The sequence below is a fragment of the Anabrus simplex genome, chromosome 5 (assembly GCF_040414725.1).
Source record: "Anabrus simplex isolate iqAnaSimp1 chromosome 5, ASM4041472v1, whole genome shotgun sequence".
In the NCBI taxonomy this organism is placed as follows: domain Eukaryota; kingdom Metazoa; phylum Arthropoda; class Insecta; order Orthoptera; family Tettigoniidae; genus Anabrus; species Anabrus simplex.
This window is the reverse complement of record NC_090269.1, coordinates 371,194,668-371,220,568: the sequence shown is the minus strand read 5'-3', so window position 1 is coordinate 371,220,568 and position 25,901 is coordinate 371,194,668. Positions and strand designations below refer to the sequence as shown.

The window sequence follows — 25,901 nt, the reverse complement described above, 5'->3', positions numbered from 1 at the left end:
GTATACTGGAAGTGCTATTTATCAGTTTCGTTATGGATATTAGATAGATTTAGAAATAAGGCGTCAAATAGATCATATTCTTGTATAGCCAACGACTCATAGCATGGAGACGTCCATCATCATTACTGGCAAATAAGACGTTTATTAAGATGCCGTCTTCTTTTCGGAATCCACGTTAAAAATATAAACATCGAACCCGGAGATTAAGCTAGTCTGGATTTCTTTTACGTTCCCGCTTTGGACGCAGGAAGAGAGTAGTATGTATGTATGTATGCATGTATCGAGTCCTTACTTGTAAATTTCTGAGGCTTGTAACGAATTTTTTATTATTATGATTATTATTATTACTTGACGTGCGAAATTTGTGGGTTGGTATCCACGAAGATGCAGGGAACTCGATAAGTTCTCAAGTTAAATCCCGTAAAGATATCTCAGCCTCCTGACATAGGCGTCCTGTTTCCTTCTCGCTTGCCAGATATAGAGCGTAATTCCAAGGTCTCACTGTACTGAAAGCTCTCTCTCTCGGAACGCGCAATTAGAGCTTCCACCTACGAGCTAGCGCAGCGCCCCTCGTATCCCGGAACGGGCACAAAATGCTTGTTACAAGCACGTATATGCCTTTGCTGGCAAGATGTAGTGTTTACAGTGCACTATGTCTTCTGGTATGGGCTCGAATCAAATTCTTACTTTCATTGACCTGTCTCAGTCTTATCCTTGGCTTTGACAATATGAAAGTGGCTGAGGTATGAGTGACGCTAGTAATGCCATTCCTTATGCAGCCAGTCCCTGTTATGAATGGTGTGAAAATGTCGCTCATAGGGTCGGTTGGTGCAGGCATTTCAGTGGGCTTGGCAGACTGATGTGCAATAGCAACTTCTGGCTCAGTGAGGAAAGCAACGGGAAACTACCTCACTCCTCATTTCCCTAGTATGTCTCTTCAGTGACACCTAGGCTATCTATGACAGCTAATGGTGAACCTGTTGAGGATCCAACCAGCCTTCGGGCTGAATACCCAACATACATACATACATACAAGCACGTATGTCGTATAATGACGCGAAAACGGCATATATGACTTGCTGGGCCTCACGACATGGTTATTACCATGGGGTTGAACGGTTACAGTATGTTTGTATGCATGTGTGGATGGATGTCTACCCCTGAGCACCCTTTCCTGATACAGGACCTTATTTGGCTAAAAGTGTTAAAATAAATTAAATGCATCATGTTCTTGGAAACAGTTTTATTTTCTAGGAAAGACAACAAAAGTACTGGGATTGTTTCAACATATTGTGAATTTTAGAGGTAAGGTTAGTTCTAAATAGGAAAATATCAACAAGTATTTTAAAAGCAAGAAAGAACATTTAATTTGTTATTAAGGAAGTTACAAGACGAGTGCTCACATCTTGAGCTCAGGATGCTTCTGAAGAAAAGAGCCGGTTGGGTCGTACATGTTCTCGATCTGCTTCCACATGTCTGGTTTGTTGTTGACCATGAACTTGACGGCTATCAAAGCATTATCTTTCTGTTTTGGGGTGCACTTAGCACAGTCTGTAACGAGACCTTCTCCCAAGTAACCTGCAAACAAAAGAAAATGGTGTTTGTTAGAAATAATGAAGGAAGAAATAACAGAGCTTGTTTTGACGTTTTAGTTTTTATACAATTGCAGATATAATGCTATTTAGCGGAGATGTATGGCGACAGAAGAGGCAGAGCGCACGTTAGTTAATATTAGTCAGTCAGTGGAAAGTTATCCGGCAGTTTGTTGTGAAACTATCAGCATAGTCGGTTTAGCGGCCCCGGGTTCGAAATCGGGAGGTTGTGGGTTCGGATCCCACTGGTGTCTGGTTGGCCATTTTTGTCCTGTACTTAACATCTCTTCAAGACGTACCAAATGTACGTAACACGACCTAATAGGTTGAAAGTCAGTTTCGATTAGGTCTGTAACGGCCTATATTTACAACCTCTAGCTCAGGACGGCGTATTTGTGTCAGTCTATGTATTTCATCCGTTTACCCTCCAGAGTTGGCGTTTTCCCCGGACTCAGCGAGGCATCCCACCTCTACCACCTCAATATCCTGGAGCGCGAGATATTTCGTTGGGGGTACATCTGGGGAAGGAGGACCAGTACCTTGCCCAGGCAGCCTCACCTGCTATGCTGAACAGAGGCCTTGCGGGAAGAGGGAAGGAAGTGGTCGTGGCCTTAAGTTACGTACCATCCCGGCATTTGCCTGGAGCACTAGTGGGAATCCACGGAAAACAAATTCAAATATGGCTGAGGTTGGAATCGGATCCCCTTTATTGAGTTGGCTTCCCGAGGCGGAGTAGGTTCCGTTCGCGTCCTCGTAGAAATAAAAAGGAAGAAAATCCACAACGTGTTTCCAGTCACTCGACCGGCTCAGAAATGGAATGAATGAACCCACCATCTAGCGGAGAGGATGGGAATTGTGCTGGTTGCCGAAGTCTGTCGCGCTCCTCTGGGGCGATGATTAATGACTGACAAATGAAATGAAATGATAATGGAGAGTGTTGCTAGAATGAAAGATCGGAGTACCCGGAGAAAATCCTGTCCCGCCTTCGGTTTGTATAGCACAAATCTCTCTTGGCGTGACAGGGATTTGAACGATGGAACCGAGCGGGGAGAGGCTTGTGCGGTGCCGTCGACAGTGGCGATGAACTGCACATGAACACAGGACGAAGGTTAACACACCCTCTTTAACTACACATTAAAAGGATTAAGAAACACATTCTATTATATAATTCTATGTATTTCATCACATTGTATGATTATAATTAAGACAGGAAGAACAAAATTCATTTGTATCCGAAAAACTGTGTTGCAAAAGGAAAATAATCAGAAGAAAATAAGCACTAACAAAAATAATGGAGGGTAAGATACATTTTTTTCCTAGAATATGTAATATTCTATTACATAAAGGACAAAAAGAAAGAAAAGGGGAGGTGATAACATGTAGAATGGATATAAATAATACATTGCAACAAATATAATGTACTGCATGTATCAAACAAATCGATAACAATAAATGAATGTTCTCTCCAGAGTTCCAGGCGATAGGAATGGGAATATTCTATTCTATTCTATTCTATTCTATTCTATTCTATGCTATTCTATTCTATTCTATTCTACTCTATTCTATTCTATTCTCTTCTATTCTATACTACTGTGACATTTCCCACGGTATGTAGAAGAAGGAGAACTTCTTGGAAAATAATCCCTACCTAAAAGTAATTTCACCGAGCTCGATAGCTGCAGTCGCTTAAGTGCGGCCAGTATCCAGTATTCGGGAGATAGTGAGTTCGAATCCCACTGTCGGCAGCACTGAAGATGGTTTTCCGTGGTTTCCCATTTTCAAACCAGGCAAATGCGGGGGCTGTACCTTAATTAAGGCCACGGCCGCTTCCTTCCCACTCCTAGCCCTTTCCTGTCCCATCGTCGCCATAAGACCTGTCTGTGTCGGTGCGACGTAAAACAACTTGCAAAAAAAAAGTAATTTCAATATACCGAAAATGCCAGCCTCAGTGGGTTATAAAGGCGAGTAGTATTTGGTGGCGGTGGTGATTGTTGTTTCAAAAGAAAATGCAACCAGGCAACCATCCTCAATTAAGAAAAGCCTAATCAGAGGCCGAAAAGGAACAGGTCCGATTCCTGGAAGAATTAACATAGAGCCAAAAGAAAGGGAAGGACGTGAACATTAAAGACTCCTTAGGCCTCGTAAACCTAAATACTGTCGGGGTCGGAAAAAAACAAGAGTTGGCCAACAGAGGTCGGATGGTAAAGCTAAAAGCGACGAGCCTGGCACAAGTAAGTAGAAGCTTTGACCAGCCCAGCGAGGTGTCTCTTGGTCACTTACGCCCGCTCCCATGATTATAGCCACTGCGGTCCACTTTCAATCACCTCTTACGACAGGGAGGGGATACCGTGGGTGTATTCGACCACCCTCACCCACAGACGGTTCAGTGAAGTATTTATACACAATGCATTGGAAGGACGGGACCATCGTGCTGTAATTACATTAGCAAACCGAACTCCAGGGCGCAACAGCACCGAAGGGCCATTGCCTACCAAGCCCGAAGGCCTGCAGATTGTGAGGTGCTATCGGCATGACGAATCCTCTCGGCCCTTATTCCGAGCTTTCTAGACCGGAACTGCTACCTCACCCTGAGATAGCTCCTCAATTGTAATCACGTAGGATGAGTGGACCTCAAACCAGAGCTCAGATCCAGGGAAAAATCCCTGACCTGGCCGGGAATCGAACCTGGAGCCTCTAGCTAAGAAGAAAAAAAAAGCTACCCCTAAATCGTGGGGCCGGCAATTACATTAGCAAGTTATGCGAATTAAACATACTTCTTGTCAAGTGTGATCGTACATTGTGTACAACATTTTTTTCCTGCTTTCACCCACAAACTCGGACTTGGCTCTAAATGGGGATTAGGATCACTTTTACATCTGGATGCCCTTCCTGGCGCCAGCCCCATGTGAACGTATATGTTCACTATCGCCTATTTCGGTGGTGGTTTCTAGTGTAGGGTTGTGTGTAATTGAGAATGAAGACGAACACATTGTCTAGACGAATGAAGCAAAAGCGGTGAAATGCGGCCATTATGCTGACAATTCTCTCAAGGAGTTCCAAATCTTCCTCAATATATTGTAAAATACGTATTGGATGGTTACTTCTTACTTCTTTCCTTTTCAAAATTGAAAAAATCTGATAATTTCACTTCACTCCCTGTTTTATAAAAGGTCATCAGAGCGCACGGTGGAATAACGAAGAAGAGTAATAAACTAGTAACATTTCAAGAGGATTTGTTGAAACTCTGCTGTTCCATTTTAAGGGGGCATTTTTTGCAACGAGGGACCTTGTTCTTAGTCAAGGGATCGCTGAAGTGTTTCAGCAATTAATCAATAAGTCAATAAATCAACAATGAATATTAATTAGGTGATACACCATCGAGTTAATAAGGGATCATGGAATAAGTAGAATAATTAGTGATTACTTTGTGAAATGATCTACGCATTAAACATAAATTTTCAAACTAGCAAGATGTACCCGTGCTTCGCTACGGTATTCTGCATTGTGTACGGATATCGAAGTAAATTACTTTAAATGCAGAGAACATGATTTTTATTTTTATTTCATGTCTCTTAGCGTTATCCGAGAAACAGCATGCGGAGGTAACCATACTTTTTTTTCCAATGTAAAGAGTGAATTGCGAAGTTGTGATGGTAACGGCAGGCTCACTTGCCTACTGCCATTCACAATCGAGTTGGAAGTTTACATTATAATGGCAGGCCCCATTGCCTAATGCGGAGTCACAATCGATCTGGAGAGTTTTCGTTTCAATCGCCTTCCCCATTCCTACTTCCAGACAGACTACAGTTGAGGAGCTTTTGTTATAATGACAGGCAACTTCCCTACTTCCACACAAAATTGAGTTGTGCTGTTATCGTTATAATGACCGGCCCCTTTTCCTAAAGCCAGCCAGCTTACTGCCAGTTACACCGAGTTGGTGATTTTCCATTAAAATAGCAGCCCACTGTGCCTAATGCCAGTCACATTTTAGATAGGTACATTTGTTCATAATGGCGGGCACCCTTGCCGACAGCCAAACACAACCGGGTAGGGGAGTTTTGAACAAAATTGCATGCTCCCTTGCATTCTGCATGTGTATTTGAGAAGGGAATTATTTTTTACCATGGTGGGCCCTCCTTACTAATGACACTTACACAGGAGTTGGAAAAGGACTCCATGCCTACTGCCAGTCGAAGTTGATGTGGGGAGTACTGATCACAATAGCAGACACACACTTTCTTGATCGCTACAAATCGACATCAATATATACCAGGTGGCTCAAGAACGCCGTACTTTCTACTTACAAATGTCCCGCATGCACAAATGATGAATGGGATGTCTACCAACTGATTTTCACAGGCGCACTACTGCCAGTAGGTAGGTTACGTCAGAATATGAAGAGATAAGAACCAGCCTCTCGCTCGCAGCATGTTACTCCGCGATATTGGTCTAATGCACCCCTTGCAATAGTAAACATCGTTTTCCACCGCATACTTCTAGGCTGGTGTATGGTACAGCCGCACTGTATTTGCTGTCAGCATATCGGCAATGGATAGTGTGTTCAGCAATGACAAATACACAGACATTATTTTAAACTGGACAACCTGGTGGGAATGCAGCCGAAGCTCCAGACAGACGTAGGTCAATGCCCCTTACACACGTATTTCACCGAACAGTATTAGTTTTTGTTTCATACAAACAACTCTATAATCGAGTGGAATTTCAACACGTTTATAAATTAATAATAATTGAATTTCCTTTTCTGCATCTTTGGCGTGTTTACAAACAGTAACGGTGATTAGGGGGTGGGGCGACGAGGGACAGTGGCACCCTCCGCCCACTTTTTGGAGTTAGCATTATATTTTTCCCACGTTAGCTAGCTGGAACTAGGAATTATTAAAACAAATATTTGTACAAGCCTTGTTGTCTTATCTGCTAATTCTTTCCTTTATTTTTTCATTATTAACATATTTATTGTCGGAAATACGCACAAAATGCCGTTCGTCGCGGCTAAACGATTTGTATAGCGCCACGGCAGGTAGTGGAGACTTTGCATGTGCTGTGACGAAGGGTAGTAGGGGTACATATTTTTCTGACAAGGTCGTGGACACTGAGTTATAATTCAACCGCTTGCCGCCCGCATCCATCAGTCTGGCAGTGTCTTTTAGTGCCAATTGGTTTCTTAATGTGTATTCAAATACTAAATGATTTTTAATCGCATAATCATGCCGTACTTCTATTTCATAATACCGGGCGAGCTGGCCGTGCGGTTAGGGGCGCGCAAATGTGAGCTTGCACCCGGGAGATATTGGTTTCGAATCCCCCTGTCGGCAGCCCTGAAGATGGTTTTCCGTGGTCTCCCATTTCACACAAGGCAAGTGCTGGGGCTGTACCTTAATTAAGGCTAAGGCCTCTTCCTTTCCACGCGTAGCCCATTCCTGTTTCATCGTTGCCATATGTTCTATCTGTGTGGCTGCGACGTAAAGTCAACTGTAAAAAATTATATTTAATTGTAATTTCAACGGGAGATAATACCAACTTTACTTTCACCGGACTAAATTCTTTCGTTTGTGTTATGTTATTTATGATGTAAATGTAATTAACCTGCCCCGTAGTTTATTTGTAATAATACTTCTTTGAGATAGTGATTAAATGCTTTATACTAAAATTATCACCAGGTTTCACAAACAAACCACGGGACAGGTTAAATAGATTTACTTAATAAATAACATAACACAAAACAAATAATTTAGCCCAGTGAAAGGAACGTTGGTATTATCTCCCGTTGAAATTACAATTACAATTGAATTTATTTTACAATTGGCTTTACGCCCGACTCTGTTGTGTAGTGGTTAGTGTGATTAGCTGCCACCGCCGGAGGCTCGGTTTCGATTCCCGGCTGTGCCAGGATGTTTCGAAAATTGGTACGAGGGCTGGAACGGGGTCTACTCAGCCTCGGGAGGTCGACTGGGTAGAGGTGGGTTCGATTGCCACCTCAGCCCTCCTCGAAGTTATTTTCCGTGGTTTCCCACTTCTCCTCCAGGCAAACGCCGGAATGGTTCCTAACTTAAGGCAACGGCCGCTTCCTTCCCTCTTAGTTGTCTAACCCTTCCAAACCTCCCATCCCCCCACCAAGGCCACTGTTCAGCATAGCAGGTGAGGTCGCCTGGGCGAGGTACTGCTCATCCTCCCCAGTTGTATCAAATGTCTCACCCTCCAGGACACTGACCTTGAGGCAGTAGAGGTGGGAACCCTTGCTGAATCCGAGGAAAAATCAACCCTAAAGGGTAAGCAGATTAAGAAGAAGAAGAATTGGCTTTACGTCGCACCGACACAGACACGACTTATTGCGACGATGAGATAGGAAAGAGCTACGCGTGGAAAGGAAGAGGCCGTAGCCCTAATTAAGGCACAGCCCTAGCACTTGCCTGGTGTAAAATGGGAAACCACGGAAAACCATCTTCAGGCCTGCCGACAGTAGGATTCGAAATCACTATCTCCCGCATACAAGCTCACAGCTGCGCGCCCCTAACCCCACGGCCTGCTAGCCCGGTGCAATTGAATAGAAGTACGGCATGATTATGCAGTTAAAATCATTTAGTATTTGAATACACACTAAGAAACTAACAGACACTAAACGAGACTGCCAGACTGACGGATGCGCGAGGCAGGCGGGTGAATTACAACTCAGTGTCAACGACCTTGTCAAAAAATATGTACCCCTACTACCCTTCCTCACAGCACATGCAAAGTCTCCACTACTTGCCGCAGCGCTATACAAATCAGTTAGCCGCGACGAACGGCATTTTGTGCGTATTTCTGACAATAATTATGTTAATAATGAAAAAATAAAAGAAAGAATTAGCAGATAAGACAACAAGGTTTGTACAAATATTTGTTTTAATAATTCCTAGTTCCAGCTAGCTAAAGTGGAAAAACAATGTAATGTTTACTCCAAAATGTTGGGGGAGGGTGCCACTGTCCCTCCTCGCCCCACCCCCTAATCAACGCTACTGTTTGTAAACACGCCAAAGATGCAGAAAAGGAAATTTAATTATTATTAATTTATACACGTGTAGACATTCCACTCGATAATAGAGTTGCTTGTATGTAACAAAAACTAATACTGTTCGGTGAAATACGTGTGAAAGGGGCGTTGACCTACGTCTGTTTGGAGCTTCAGCTGCATTCCCACCAGGTTGTCCAGATTAAAATAATGTCTGTGTATTTGTCACTGCTGAACACACTATCCATTGCCGATATGCTGACAGCAAATACAGTGCGGCTGTACCATACACCAGCCTAGAAGTATGCGGTGGAAAACGATGTTTACTATTGCAAGGGGTGCATTAGACCTGCATCGCTGAGTAACATGCTGCTAGCGATAGGCTGGTTCTTATCTCTTCATATTCTGACATGACCTACCCGCTGGCAGTAGTGCGCCTGTGAAAATCAGTTGGTAGACATCCCACTCATCATTTGTGCATGCGGGACATTTGTAAGTAGAAAGTACGGCGTTCTTGAGCCACCTGGTATATATCGACATACAAAATTATATGCATGTTTAAAATATTGCAGACCTTCATTTACAGATTAACTGCTATTAAACGGTACGTCAAATCAACAAACGGATTGTATTGTATTTAGCGGTCTAAATGGCTGTTCCTATTGTTCCTATGACAATATCTCGTATCTCATCTATTAATGGGTCAGAGTGAGTTAGATACGGTGAAAAGGGTGAAATTTGGTAAGATTGTCTCACAGTTCTACAAACATAGCATTTGGCTCATATACCGTATGGCTAGAGAGTGGAACAATGTTCATGTAGAATTTGATGATTCCATCTTTCCTATTGGTGATTCTAAGCATGAATTATGCGTGTAAGAACTGAAACTTTCACCTACAATTGAGAAATAGAGACAAATCTAACGTATAAAGGAGAGAGATACGGCAAAAAGTCATAGACCAAATTTGTAGATCACTACAATCTGAAGTGGGGTTGTGCCATCCGTTTTGTGTTAGGACTTACCGTTTAGCCACGAAACATCTAAAAACGAAGGACTGCAACGTCATTAGAATTGCCCCGATATTTCGATATTCTTCGGGGATAAAAAGTTAAAATTTAAAGATGTTGGAAGTTTTCCGTCGGTTACAGGCTAAAGCGTATAAAATGCCAAATTTCAATTTTCTAGCTCGTCTGGCAGATCGTTCCGCATTCTTGATTTTGGGTGAGGGCGGTTATAATTAGGACTTTCAGAAAACTAAAGCCAAAAATTATACAGATGATCTCTGTTACCCTTTAAACGGATAGCTGTACAAACATTTCGCAAAAATAGTCAATGTACAGACACACGGTCATTACGATTTTATTTATATAGATAGATAAGGAATCTGCTCCACGCACCTAGCCTGCAAAACCGACCGTTCATGATATCTCCCTTCTTCACCCTCCTATCGAAATGATATAGATTATAAAAATGTTTTAGAAATAGATTTCCATTAAGGTTGGTAGATTTCCATTAATTTTGGATGTGCATATTTTGCGTGAGTGCCAAATCATGGTTTCGGTTTCGGATAAACCCCCAGTAAATTTAGGTATTCAGAAATAAAATTGGACTTAAAACCTACCCAAGGACAGGTGGATTCTAAATATCAAGTTTGGTAGAATTATATCCATTAGTTTTTAAGTAATAAGAACTCAGACAAACAAACAAACAGACAAACTGACAAACCGGCAAACAGACACCAAAGCTAAAGAATGTGCAGATGGTCATTATTACACCTGAAACGGATAACTCTAGGGAAATTTCGCCAAAATAGTCAATGTAGAGGCACGCAGTCGTATTAATATTATTAATTAATTAATTAATTAATTATTAATTATATTAATATTTCTGTAAATTAAAAGTTATCTATTTCGTTTAGGCATTATAAAAGTTGATGTTAAATTTCGAGCAGTTCCTATGAACCTTAGTAACATTTAGTATTATTTCTATAGGCGACCACCTCTGTGGTGTAGTGGTTGGATTGACAGCTGCCATACCTGCAGGCCCGGGTTTGATTCGCAGCTCTGCCACGAAATTAGAAAAGTGGAGTGAGGACTGAAACAGGGTCCACTCAGCCTCGGGAGGTTAACTGAGTAAACAGGGGTGCGATTCCCTCCTCAGCCATTCTCGAAGAGGTTTTCCGAGATTTCCCACATTTCCTCCAGGCGAATATCAGGATTGTACCTAACTTGAGACCAAGGCCACTTCCTTCCCTTTTTCTCGCCTGTCCGTTCAAATCTCCCTATCCCCTGACAATGCCCCTGTTCAGCATAGCAGGTAACGCAACCTGGGCTAGGTCCTGGTCCTCCTACCCCAGTTGTATCCTCCCCGACCAAAAGTTTTTCGTTCGAGGACAATGCGCCTGAGGCGATAGAGGTGAGATCTCTCGCTGAGTCCGAGGAAAAAAACCGACCCTGGAGGGTAAACAGATTAAAGAAGAAAAAAGAAAAAAGAAAGATTATTTTATAGCATTCCTATGTTATAATCATAACATCTTATTTTAAAGTAAATAGGACATCTTGTTTGTCAATTCTTGAATGTGCAAATGGAAAATCAGAACCAAGTATTTAATCACTAATGATTGCCAATGCATTGTCTCGGCGGCTATGATACGATTAACTGACCAGTCTAGTTCTTTGACAGGATTATGGCTCTTACGGAGTCTCAGTAAAAATGTTGATGCTAATTTCGTCTGCAACTGAATATCTCACCTATACTGTACACTAAGCAGACTTATAATAATATCAATTATTCGTGGAAGATTCTTTTGAGTTTTCTTATTGACTTTGTATTGAGTTGAAAAGCAATCAGGAAATTTGTATATGCTTTGAACAACAAGGATATACAAATTAGCTTAAAGATCGAGATATAAAACACCTGCGTTCTGACAGCAACAATTTACGGCCCAGAAACCGCGATTACACTGGGACAAGTGCTCGTAAACCGCAGTTCTCCCAACCAGCAATATAGGGACTTACAGTTTGTTGGCTATTAGCCGCACGGTCTCGATCACGTCAGAAGAGACACGAAAAAAACACCCAAGACAGACGTCCTATAAAGACTTGCCAAATTAAAGTGGCAGTGAACTGGACATGTGCGCGACAAGAATACGGCAGATGAATGAAAACCTAGAACATGTTTTCCAGTCAGTGACCGGGTCAGGGATGGAATGAATGAAGCCCCCATCTTGCGGCGAGGATAGGAATTGTACCGGCTGCCGAAGCCTGTCGCACTCCTCTAGGGCAATGATTAATAAGTGACAGATGAAATGAAATAATAGTGAAGAGTGTTGCTGGAATGAAAGATGACAGGGAAAACCAGAGTACCCGGAGAGAAACCTGTCCCGCCTCAACTTTCTCAGCACAAATCTCACAAGTAGTGACCAGGATTTGAACTACGGAACCCAGCGGTGAGAGATTGCCCTGCTGCCGCCTGAGCCACGGAGGCTCGAATACGACAGATGGATCACTGGTAACCATGGGGGTGTAAGATGAATGTTAGAAGATCCTGCATGACAACAATTAGACATTACAATGAGAATCCTGCTGTTTCTAAAGCTTTAAATTTCATTGGTGTTTTTTCCTTGTCACAGGCTTTTTGCCTGCACGTTATATCAGACTTGGTTTCTCAAAAATGTTTGCTCCCGCTTTCCTCCTCACCATGTGCTGCTGTTGTTCATTTCCATCTGCATCATTTGTTTTTTCATTCCTTTGTTTTCTTAGGTTAACACAGATTTTAGTTTCAATTATTATTTTAAATTAACACCTTTTCGCTGAATTTTGTCGCAGTGAGTTGTTTTTAGCTCCGCATATTGATGTAAATATTGTATATTTGTGCTAATTTTGTTTCCGTCTAGGCTCTCTCTTGTGTGTTTTTTCATTTGCTCCTTCATTATGTTTTTTAGCATTTTTTCAACTTATATTATGAAAATTATTTCAAACTCCCCTCAATTTTCACTGAAGATGGCTCAAACGAGCCGAAACATGTTTGAATTTGTTTACTCCGTCTAATGACGGAATATTTATTGTATTGAATTAGGAGGATACTCTCATTTTTCACCTTTGTAAACATTTAGACAGCTGAAACACTATGATATAACATGGCTCAAGACAGGAATGTTTGGAAATATATGGCAGAGGCTTACGATCACTAGTCGATGTTTGAAGGCTGGAGCAAAAATCCACAGTCAAGCAAATCAATGTTGGAAACACCCTGGGGATGTGAGCTACGAATTTTAGAAAAATAAAATATTATAAGGTGTGAGAATATATTCCTTATTCATTGCTAAAAGTTACAATCCTCTTCTTAATCATCGTTATCCAGTCGATTAGATTAGCAGTTTGCCTTTTTCTAACACTAAGAGGGCTAATGTGAGTCAATGCATAGTTTCATTTAAGCCCTTATAACTACATTCAGTCTGGACATTTTCTAAAATCAAAAATTACCTAAGGGTATTGAACCAAGGAACACGTTACAGAATGAATTATGTAAATAACTTAATTTGCCTAAGATTTGTAACAAAAATTAATGAGTAAAGAAACAGGCTATTTTAGGCGTTTAGACCGGTAGTAATTTTCAATGTTTTTACGTTTCATAGAGCTATCAAGGACTAAAAATTTGAAACCTTACCGGGCCCTTTAGCCCTTTAGCCCTTTAGCTCTTTAGCCCTTTAGCCCTTTAACTTTCGGCACAATTAAGGAAATTGCTTAATTTTATGTTAATTTTACATTTCTGACAAGAAATGTTTTGAACATTAAAAATTGAAGCGATGCGTGACTCTGTGAATTTTAAGTCCTACCGTAAGAAATTATAATTTATCTACGAATTTTACGAGGTTGCCAACCCTTTAATAAGATTAGCGTACTTGAAGGCACTCACTAGTGAACTTTTTAAAACTTCTGCTATTTGGGAGGCACATGAATTCAGCATCGTCTTACGATAAGTTTATCAATGTTTAGGAAGCATGCACAAGTGTATGTAAATCTTCACACACGATTGTCGACATAGAAAAATAATATCATAATAATCATTATAAACAATGAGATTCTTCTTAAGTTTGTCACACACCGAGCTCGATAGTTGTAGTCGTTTAAGTGCGACCAGTATCCAGTGTTCGGGTTCGATCCCCACTGTCGGTAACCCTGAAGATGGTTTTCCAGTGTTTTCCATTTACACACCAGGAAAATGCTGGGGCTGTATCTTAATTAAGGCCACGGCAGCTTCCTTTCCACTACTAACCCTTTTCTATCCCATCGTCGCCACAAGACCTATCTGTGTCGATGCGACGTAATACAACTTGAAAAAAAGTTTGTCACTATTTACTAAGATATTTGCTCATATGTTAATTTAAAGTGTAACACACACGGATGAAAATATGAATAACTGCGAGCAAAAAAAGAACCGCATCAATGTTAACAGTAACGACCCCTTGCTGCTATGTCTTCTGTGACTCCTAGAGTGTGAAAAGGGGAAAATGTCCTTTGGGATTCATAATACGACACTTGCTGGAGCCTATCGAGTAAAACTCACTACGATGTATAATTCTAAATCAAAATCAGTATAAATAATGTCTCAACGTTATAACTACTGTTCCACTTCAGTGAAACACGGTGCTAATCCTTTGTCAAAATGAAATTACCACAGTCACAAGTAGAATTTATGTCAGAGCCGTCTCTTGGTGTAGTGGTTAGTATGATTAGCTGCCACCCCCGGAGGCCCGGGTTCAATTCCCGGCTCTGCATACAAAATTTGAAAAGTGGTACGAGGGCTGGAACGGGGTTCACTCAGCTTCGGGAGGTCAACTGAGTAGAGGTGGGTTCGATTCCAACCTCAGCCATCCTGGAAGTGGTTTTCCGTGGTTTCCCACTTCTCCTCCAGGCAAATGCGGGGATAGTACCTAACTCAAGGCTACGGCCGCTCTTCCTTGTCTATCCCTTCCAATCTTCCCATCCCCTCGCAAGGCCCCTGTTCAGCATAGCAGGTGAGGCCGCCTGGACGAGGTACTAGTCATCCTCCACAGTTGTATGCGCCGACCCAGAGTCTGAAGCTCCAAGACACTGCCCTTGAGGCGGTAGAGGTGGGATCCCTCGCTGAGTCCGAGGAAAAAACCGACCCTGGGGGGTAAACAGATTAAGAAGAAGAAGAAGACATCTGAGAAAGGCAAGAAATTTAATGGATTGGAAAAATGAGCTATTATGAAAAAGTTGTGTGACAGGGGAAGTTTAAAGAGCAAAATATTCTAATACCCTATTTGACGGAATTGAAGAATTTTTCGAAGGCGTATAATTTTCTATATTACACACCGGTAAGATTATTTTTTAAACAGGGGATTAACTTAGTACATGTCTCAATTTTACATCCTGATGAGTTTTACTGGTCGATTCCAACCACTCTGCAGGTAACACATAACTTGTTCATTATACAAAGACCGAGCTCGATAGCTGCAGACGCTTAAGTGCGGCCAGTATCCAGTAGTCGGGAGATGGTGGGTTCTAGCCCCACTGTCGGCAGCCCTGAAGATGGTTTTCTGTGGTTTCCCATTTTCACACCAGGCAAATGCTGGGGATGTACCTTAATTAAGGCCACGGCCGCTTCTTTCCACTTCCTAGTCATTTCCTATCCCATCGTCGCCATAAAGCATACCTGTTTCGGTACGACGTAAAGCAACTAGCATTACACAAAGGAGTCGGGAACAACGTGAACCATGTTTATGTGCTTTAGAGTGTTGGTCAAACTGATACGTAATTTGAAAAGAATCGATATATCCCGGGATTGTCAGTTTGTCAGCCGCTGAAGTTAGCCAATCAGATCGCTTCGCGGGTGAATTCAAATAGGCTTTGCGAGGCGGTGTTGATAAATCTGTAGGTGACTTAAGACCGTTGATAGACCACTAGTCAAAGAAAAGACTTCGCCAGGGGAGGGATTTGAATACGGACCTCCGATCTGATAGTAACTCTCCTTACCAAGTACGCTCCAGTGACCGGCTGAAGCCCACGGTGTGTTTGTGTTTGATGCTGATTCCTCAGCATGGCTCTCAAGCAGGTAATAAGCCACGTGCAGATTTAGAAACATCGTCTCGCAAAGTCCATTTGAATTCACCCCCAAAGGTATTTTATTCGGCAACTTCAGCAGCTGATAAAATCACAATGCGCGGGATGCCGATGCGTTTTCAAATTAATTACCAGTTGCCAATCGTCTACCGCTCATATATCCGGCTGACGTTGTTTCTGACCACCCTCTATAATACTTTGGGTTTTACTCTCAACAAAACTGATATACTGTAGACATATACAGAAAGAAAGTGAAATGTAATAGGATAAACACATTGGCAGAATAGTATGGGAGGAGGGAGTAATTGGTAGAAAGGTCAAAGTCAAGCATTCAGACACAAAAGGCCAATCTCCCCACTTTTACTCGTAAAATTATCCCAGTCCACCTCTGTGGTGTAGTGGTTGGCGAGATTAGCTGCCACCCCCGGAGGCCTAGGTTCGATTTCCGGCTCTGCAACGAAATTTGAAAAGAGGTACGAGGGCTGAAACGGGGTCCACTCAACCTCGAGAGGTCAACTGAGAAGAGGGGAGTTAGATTCCCACCTCATCCATTATGGTTTTCCGTGGTTCCTCCTTGTCCTCCAGGCAATGCCGGGATGGTACCCGACTTAAAGCCATGGCCGTTTCCTTCCCTTTTCCTCATCTACAATTTCCAATCTTCCCATGCCCTTACAAGGCCACTGTTCAGCATAGCAGGTGAGGCCACCTTAGCAAGGTACTGGTCCTCCTCCCCAGTTTTATCCCCTGACCGAAAGTCTGAAGCTCCAGGACACTGCCTTTGAGGGGGGTAAAGATGGGATCCCTCGCTGAGGGAAAAACCGACGCTGGAGGGTAAATACTGTAGATTAGGAAAGAAAGAAGAAGAGCAAAATATCCCAGCCGATATTCGTATAGATTAGAACTGGAAACACTACAACCAGTCTCGAAATAAAGAAAGTAGTGATGTTTCACCATGAGCTCACCATCCCTCACATAAACAAGATCATTACTTGGATATTATAAATTTCCCAGCTAATCCATTCCTGGTTGCCAGCGTTTCGCCCCCGTGTGCTAGGCTGGGCTCATCACTTGGTACCTAGCACACCCACCAAGACGCATGGCCAGTGCATACCGTGGAGGCCACTGAGTAGGCTAATTGCAATCACCGGCAGTGCCAATGCACTATGAGAGACTTCGTCTCATTACCAAAAACTGCCATCAGATGATAGAGATGTTGATTCCCGTAGGGAATTTGAAATATTTGTTCCGATTCCCTACGGGAATTAACATCTATATCATCTGATGGCCAAGCAGGCATCAAATTTTGGTAATGAGACAAAGTCTCTCATAGTGCATTGGCACTGCCGGTGGCTGCAATTAGCCTACGCAGTGGCCTCCGCGGTATGCACTGGCCATGCGTCTTGGTGGGTGTGCTAGGTACCAACTGATGAGCCCAGCCTAGCACACGGGGGCGAAACGCTGGCAACCAGGAATGGGTTAGCTGAAAAATTTATAATGTCCAATAACGGACCATTTATATTGGTATTATAAATTTCCTCATTCAGATCATTACTTATCAAAACCTAGTAAGTTATTTGTAATGAGAAATGCTAGGTATTTCACTAAATTTGATACCGCACATAGATTCATTTATACAATGCCATTTTACGGCGTGCCAAATTTGTTATCCGAATTGTAAAATTCATATTAAGAGTATTAAACAAGTTTAGAAACGCTTTTCAGATTCCTGTCTCTCAAAACAACAGGCTCCTACCCCTTTATGGTATCTCATGAGGAATTACTACAAAATTCAGATATGAAAACATTGGAGTATCGAAGGCAGAAGGATGATATGATTTTTTTACAAGAGTGTAAATGCAGTCGTTAATAATCCGGTCTTCGTATCACTATGTCCTCGGTATTGCATCAAGGTCAATAGCACACCACGCAAATGCTGGGACTGTACCTCAATTAAGGCCACGGTCACTTCCTTCCCACTCCTAGCCCTTTCCTCTCCCATCGTCGCCACAAGATGTATCTGTGTTAGTGTGAGAGAAAATGATAAAATAAAACAAAAATCATCATTTAAACCCCGTAGGAGGAACTGCTTCACACAAAATTCGTCCTCTGTACAGTACAGTGTGCACAAAAGAGTTGCTCGTAAAAATCAGAGCCTAGATCCCAGTACTCCTCTCCCAGAATTCAGAGTTGCCATAAGCAGTCCATTGCCGAACAGAAATATTACCAATTAAATGCATTGAAAATTACTGTATATGTTGTATATAATTAGTGGTAATACTGCGAGAATATTAATGATTGTATGTTAGTAGGTTAGTTTCTTTCTTTCTTTCTTTCTTTCTTTCTTTCTTTCTTTCTTTCTTTCTTTCTTAATCTGTTTACCCTCTAGGGTTGGTTTTTCCCTCGGACTCAGCGAGGGATCCCACCTCTACCGTCTCAAGGGCAGTGTCCTGGAGAGTGAGATATTGGGTCGGGGGATAGAACTGGGGAGAATGACCAGTACCTCGCCCAGGGGCATAGGTGGGTGATGGCTATATTGGAACGGATAGACAAGGAAGAGGGAAGGAAGCAGCCGTGGCCTTAGGATAGGTACCATCCCGGCATTTGCCTGGAGGAGAAGTGGAAAAACCACGGAAAACCACTTCCAGGATGGCTGATGTGAGATTCGAACCCACCCCTACTCAGTTGACCTCCGGAGGCTGAGTGGACCCCGTTCCAGCCCTCGTACCAATTTTCTAATTTCGTGGCAGAGCCGGGAATCGAACCCCTACCTCCGGGGGTGGCAGCTAATCACCCACTAACCACTACACCACAGAGGTGGACAGTACCTGTAGGTTAGTTAAAGTTTATTAGTTTGTAAGGTGCATAACGAATGTAGCGTATTTTAACTTGGAGTTTAATGTAACTCTAGTTTTTTATACATTAAATATAAAACATATAATGTGCGTAATATTTGTCTATTGATAAAGTGACGAGGTACGGTACCATTATTCCTATTATTCCAATTTCCTTAAGGTGCTATTCAGAATTGTGGTAAGGGATAGTGGGTTTGTATTTTTTACTCCTTTCTAGATTAACCTCCTCTGGCTGACCGCTGTGGTGCTCGAACCTGACAGTCGGATCTGAGATGAATCCTTGAGAACTGTACCGGGCGGTACACCTCCACGCCGCTAATTTAAAAGTTGCGCCAGTTGAAACTCCTCTGCTGGAGGAAGTCTGAACTTTATTGACGGTATTAATTTTCAAGTTTCTCAGAAGATGTCACTACCTGGAAATTTTAGAGTTTTTGAACTGTGTCATTTTCGACGTATTTTGTTTTGCTTGTAGTAAGAAGTGTGAACTTTCTCTTCTAGAGGACACTACTGAAGATCAACAATAGTGCACCCTAGTGCGGAGTGAAAGAACTGTTTTTTTGGAGAAATTTTTATTTCAAAAGTTTGTTTCTTGTTAAATTTCTTTCTGTTATTGTTTAAGTTGGCTGTATACCCCTCTCCTTCCCCTTGTTTTGTATTTCACCAATCCCGAATTTCTTTTATTAATTTCTGACCAATTGGATCTATCTTCCCCCAACATGGATATGTTGCTGTATCCTACCCAATAAAGTGTTTGTGGGAGGGTGTTTTCATTCCCCTAACGCCTCGAACCTTCCGCGAGAGGATATAAACTGCTGATTTTAGGGTCTCCGGGCCACTTCTGTTCCATATTTCAGTGTGTAAAGTACATAGCAGAGGGCGGGAAGCGCCTCTTTCTTCGGCGACAGTCAACAACCAGGTAATGGCCGATTAATTACTTCTTTTCTTGCTTGCTCAGCAGTTTAACTCTCGGGGCGGGTCCGAAGTTTTTCCATTATGTAACCTTCCTTAAAAATGTAAAGAAACTGGTATCTATTCTATCTTTTAAACTACGTATTGGGATAGAGAGTGCTTAACCCTCTCGAGCTCCCACTCATATTGTTTTGAGGTGAACTTATTTTCTCAACCTATTCTTCCTTAACATTATGTAAATTTGTTTCTTTTCTAAAGTCACCTCTGTAGTATGGGATTAGCCCTTGCATTAGTGGCCTAGAGCCAGATTAGGTTTTTAAAAACAAAGTGTATTAGGAGTGCAGATCGCCTCCTCTCAAATTGTTATTTTGGAGGTCATGTAATTACCCCTTTTCATTTAATAGACCTCAGTAGGTTGGGTATTTTACCCCTGTGTCTATGTCCAGTGAGGACAACTTGAAGGTGGAGTTTGGTGTGGCCTTTGAGAGGCTTAGAGTTGAGAGCGAGTGGCTCTTTTTTTTTTGAAAATTGAGTGTTGTATGCCTCGTGGAGGCTTTTCAGTGTAATTTGGAGCAAATGTTCCTGAACATGAATGGGGTTTTCTGCCCCTCTGGTAAAACTTATTTTGAAGTAAGGTTGGGCTGATTGCCCACGAATTGTGAAGCAAGGGCGCTGAACCCAAATCTAGTAAATATTGTACATACATTTTGTTGACTTGCTACTCTGTACCTGCAATGCTTGTTATTTCGTCATTTTAAAAGAAAATATAACCTTGTTAAATTTTACATTAACTTTGATTCCGTAGTTTGAGACCCGTTCACGCCCGCACCTTCTTTCACCTCTACCTACCACTAAAACTCGGTAACAAGAACTATTGTCTTTAAAGGCTATGATGTCAATTCTCTGCGAACTACCGTTTATGGCCTTCTGACCCCAAGTTGGCACGTTCTATCCTGGCTCAGTCCGGTGGGACTTGAAGGTGCTCAAGTATATTAGCCTTGTGTCGGTAGATTCACTGGCACGTCCTGCAGGACTAAATTCCGGCACCTCGGCGTCTCCGAAAACCGTAAAAGTAGTTAGTGGGACGTAAATCCAATAGCATTATTATTATCGATAACTGTCTGGCCGAAGTGGTAAAGACGTGCTCAGTTCGCCCGGAAGGACACGGGATCGATCCCCCGTCAGGAAGTTGTAAAAGTTAAGAAACGAGATTTCAACTCCCGGAGGTGCATTTGGTCCTGAGGTTCACTCAGCCTGCACCTAAAATGAGTATCAGATTAATTGGTGGCGGCAAAGGCGGCTGGACTTAGAGCTAACCACTCTACCCCATCAAGTGCCGAGGTTAAGGGTAGTGGACGCCTTTAACACCTTCCAGCCCTCCAAGGGCCTTCATGGTCTATACAGACATACTATGTATGAAACATGACTTGAAGGATAGAGGAGAAAATGCAGCTATTATGGAAACTTTTGCGGTGCAGACCTTTAGCAGTGAATTCTTCCAGTACCTTATTTGACTGAAGTGAACAATTCTAAAAAGGCCTATAGCTTTACATATATACATATACATTCCACTTATTTAGGAACAACCTCCTGTATTTACAGGCTGCCACTAAGTAGACCCTACAAGGTAAAACATATCAACATTTTTGTACAGTTCTATTAATTGAAGAAAACTCTAAATTTTAAAGAAACAGTATATTTAGTGCGGCATTTCACAGCTGTAGCTGTAGAGGCGGTGTCTCAGGATCTTGACGGAGCCTCGGAGATTGAGAGTCACAATTTCGGGAATAAGCTTCAATGGAAGTGGAAGCGCTTCCACGTGGCAACATAGTGACGAGGTACGGTACCTCGAGCTCCGACCATTATCTCTATTATTTCAATTTCCTGAAGTTGGTATTTAGATTTGTAGGTAGGTATAGTGGGTTTGCATTATTTAATCTTTTCTAGATTAACCTCCTCTGGCTGACCGCTGTGGTGCTCGAACCTGACAGTCGGACCTGAGATGAATCCTTGAGAGTTGTTGTCTTTATAGACTATGATGTAAATTCTCTGCGAATTACCGTTTATGGCCAGTACGTGTACCTCCTCATGTACATTGAATTCCTTCTTTCTAGTAAGTCCCCGAATTTTGAAGGTATTCCTTCGGACTGTAGGGTTTTTATAAGGTGGCTGTGACCGATATTGTTAAATGCCTTTCGAATGTCCAAATGGTTACCTTGATGTCTTCTTTCCTCTGTTTAGCAGATTTTAACAATACGCCGTGAATGGAAGTATTTATAACGGTGCCTGGTGTTGATCAGAATCCTCTCTGATGTTCATTATAGTGTATGTACTCAAGTAGGCGACTGTCGAATACGCTGTGGTCCGGGTGTGCGCACCGTAAGTGTACAGCAATTCCTTTCCTCATTTTCCCCTCATATATATTATTTACGTCTCACCGTTCACCGAGTTCATGTAAATGGGGAGATGATAATGATGAGTCAACAACTTCCGAGCCTACATTTGGATCTGGTAGGAGTCAAAAGAGGTCGTATTTATAAGGATTTCACGATGTTCTTCTGGATGGGCTTTGCTAATATGAATTCGAAGTCCTTTGTACTGTTTACCACAATACTCACAAGGCATTTTCTGGTCTTTTTAACTGTCACAAGTAATATCGGTCATATTGACGGTCATATGTAAAGGATAACTCAGTATCGGCAAAACACGGAGGGACAGAGTCCGTAATGAGGAAATCCGCAAGCAGGCTCAAGTTGTAAGACTGCAGGACAAAATAACAGTGCAGCGACTGAGATGGTATGGACATATGTGACGCATGGGTGATAACAGATTACCAAAAAATGTATGATCTAAAACTTGAAGACAAAAGACCAAGAGGGCGACCAAAACTCAGGTACAAGGACATGGTGAAGATTGACATTCAACATAGAGGACATACTTTGGAAAGCAATGAAGAAGGAGAGAAGTTTAGGGACCGCAACTGGTGGAGAAGCCTCGTTTGCCGACCCATCGCTTAAGATGGAACGACGTGGGATATGTATGTATGTATGTATGTATGTATGTAACTCAGGATTAAATAAAAGATCTCGGAACTAATGATATGTCAACAAGCGTTTGTGAGTTATGGGAGGTTATGTGTTGCTTTATGGTTAGTTGATATTTATATATCAAATATTTCGTTGCTAAGCTCATCGGAGTTGATACGAAATGAAGGAATACCTACAAAACGTAGATATAATTTCTGTACTGATCTTATGTTGATTGTTACTTCTGTTCTAGCAGCTATTGAAGAAAAAGTATATTACATATGTCTACAACTTCCGCGCCGGTTAATTCTTCCTTATCGATCTATGCCTAGCTGAGCTCTATCGTCCCATGAACAAACGGGATTTGCAAAAATATATACAGGATAACAAAAAACTATCGAATCAAGAAATCTTCAATGTAAAATTATGATGTAAACTGTTTCACGATAAGACAAATGTAGATAACACTCACGAACTTTCTTCAGACGACTGGCACGCCTTAAATGGCAAAATATTAAAAAATAACCAATTTAACCTTGTAATATCTCAAATATAGGAAGCATCAACACTGGTAAGTTCCAAAGCCACCTTACTTCTCCATTATTATTTCATACAGGCTTTTATATCCTTGGAACTTGTTTATCCACTGATTTCGACGAACACTCTTACTTACCTATTTCCTAATTTTCGTTTCTTTTCCTCGTTCCTTGAAATTAGTACCCATTGAGTTCCCTATTTGAAATTCCACTAATTCGAACGAATTCCTACAATCATTCTTTTTTAGTTACTTTGTCGGGACTCTGGAATATACTCCCAATGGAGATTCGATCTTTTACTTACTCTCACAAATTCAAATCTGCCTACCGAAAGCTTTTCCAGGGCACATATAACTGAGTCGTGTGAGTCATCGTGCGTATGTTGTGTGAGTGGGTTTTCTTTTATCTGTTATGCACTTCAGTCATTATTATTATTATTATTATTATTATTATTATTATTATTATTATTATTATTATTATTATTATTATTATTATTATTATTATTATTATTACTGTTATTATATTTCCTTTCTTATCATATTATTAGTATTATCACTCTAATTACCTTACTGATTTGTGTCCTGGTCTTAGCTTGTCTGTCTCAAGTGTTACTTTTCTGTAGAATTACAATATCTTACTTTTATGTTTACATTTTAAAAATGTATTGTTTAAAGTGGCTAAGTGTAAGAGAGGGCCGTCAGCCTTAACTTCACCAAAAATAAATATATATCCTCCTGGTGGAATTTCTCGGTTGATTAAACTTCCCTACATAGCATACATTATATTGAAGTTTGCATAATTCTTTACTTACGTCTTAATGCTTTTCCATCCTCAGAACATTTGGAGTCGTTTTCACTCAGAATACATTCGACGTACCTATTGAGTAGACGGTCGTTTTTGAGAACCGCCTCCACGTCGATATTATCATACTTGCTGTCGTATGTGTCCTGCCCCTGTGCAAGAAATGCGACCACCAACAACACACAGAGGACTGCAAGGCGACTCATAATACTGGCTTTGTTTCGTTCTGTTGGGAATCATTGGACCATCTGTATATTTATACACTTTCGTGACGTCACGGTAGTTTACCACCAAAGTATGCAGAAAGTCTCACATGGACCTTGAATTCTTCCCTTCCCCAGAACATAGCTCACGTCAAGCCCATATTAAGGTTATTCAAGGATACAGTGTATTGTATAAATATACCGTTCTCATCTACAATCAGTGATCCATATTCATCATTCTGAAGTACGCCACCACCGACAATTTGATGTTGTCATTTGCTTCTAAAGTTAAGTTAATAGATACATCGTTTTCTAGGGTCGTTACGACAAAAACAGTTATGGCCGAACCAATGTGACCATCAAAAGCAAAAGCAAAGCAAAGTCACCTCCGTACAGGCCATTAAGGCCCTTGGAGGAGTGGAAGGTAAAGGCTTCCGCCATTGTTAACCTCAGCAGGTGATGGGGTAGAGTGGTTAGCTCTACGCCCGGCCGCCTTTGCCCCCAGAAATTACCCTGGTACTCATTTTTGGTGTAGGCTGGCTGGGATTCGAACCCATGTCCTTCCGGGCGAACCGAGCACGCCTTATCGCCTCGGCCAGGCAGCCCTATCAGTTATGTAGGTTTAGCTTTCTCCAGAGAAGCTCATACTTGTAAGATGTGAATTATGCCTGACTACTTTAAATTTTAGATGCTAACGGAGTCTATTGTATCTTTATTTGTCTGTATTTACTTGTTGGATATTAGGATAAATTATGAATACTGTACACTTGAATAACTTGAGTTATTTTTGTAACAGGATATTCTTTGTAACTTTGAAACCTAATAGTAAAAAACTTTATAATCAACTATTGAATGGAAAGGTATTATTTAGGCCTACTGTAGACTCATAAAAGTTGACTAAATGTATTTGTGAGGAACAGGACTGAATTTTTTATTTATTTATGAAAACAGAAAACAAAATTAATCGATGATTACAAAATGACGTTACCAAGGTTATAATTATTATTGTAACACAGAATTTTGATTTGTTTCAGTTTAGTATGACTTTTATTGCCGGGGGTGCCCGAGGACATCTTCAGCTTACCTGTTCTGTAGCTGCATTTTCTCGGTATACCACACGGGGGAGGACTAAGTGTACCACTAGGTTAGAGTGAGTGTAGTTGTAATTGTACGGGCTAGGAATGGAAGGGAAGTGGCTGCAGTCTTCAGAAAGGTATAAACCCTGTATTTTAGTGGAGCTTAAGTGGGAACTCAGAAGACCATTTTGAAAATGGATGACGGGAGATTCGAACCCCTCCATCTCCCGAGTTGAGGGATAACAGCTATAACTAGGCGTGGCATAACACACTGAACTGCCCTGTTCGGTGTTTATCTCAGTTAATGGTCGAATAATCATTCTTGTGTATGAGAAATAATTATAATCCATCGAATGGTTAAGTAAGAAGAATGAACAAGATTTCCTTATATAATTGTTGATTATGGTAATGACGTTTTGGTTAATAATTTAGAGGTTTTAATACCAGTAGGCACAGCAAAAAGTACAGTAGAAGATGTAAAATAAATGATCTTAAATACGCAAAAAGTTTATGAGTTCATTCTATAAAACTTCCACTTCCACTGTTGCTGATTCATGTGAAGGTGGCAATTACCAGCTCCTTCTGTCTGATAAAATATATGTGCATGTGGTGTCAGTGCTGGAGTGTATATCTATGATTTATTTAGCTAGGCTGGTGTGATCTGTATACTAGGTACCATGACAGCTTTTACTACTTACAGGGTAAATTAAATGGGATTTTATCAAATTTCTTCTCTTATTTGTGTTCTCGAGGCTGATTCTCGATCAGATACAACCAAGCGGAAACTACTGTGCTGACTACTAAATGATTA

At 41.4% G+C, this 25,901-nt stretch overlaps 1 protein-coding gene across 1 annotated transcript; it reads right to left on the bottom strand.

The window, feature by feature from the left end:
* Positions 1-1,125: 1,125 nt before the first annotated feature.
* Positions 1,126-24,024, bottom strand: LOC136874934 (ejaculatory bulb-specific protein 3). The gene is made up of 2 exons (XM_067148645.2): positions 23,822-24,024; positions 1,126-1,578 (listed from the first exon to the last, which is right to left on the bottom strand). Exons 1-2 carry the CDS (start codon positions 24,015-24,017, stop codon positions 1,400-1,402), a joined length of 375 nt encoding a protein of 124 aa, XP_067004746.1. The 5' UTR covers positions 24,018-24,024; the 3' UTR covers positions 1,126-1,399.
* Between the last annotated feature and the right edge of the window lie 1,877 nt (positions 24,025-25,901).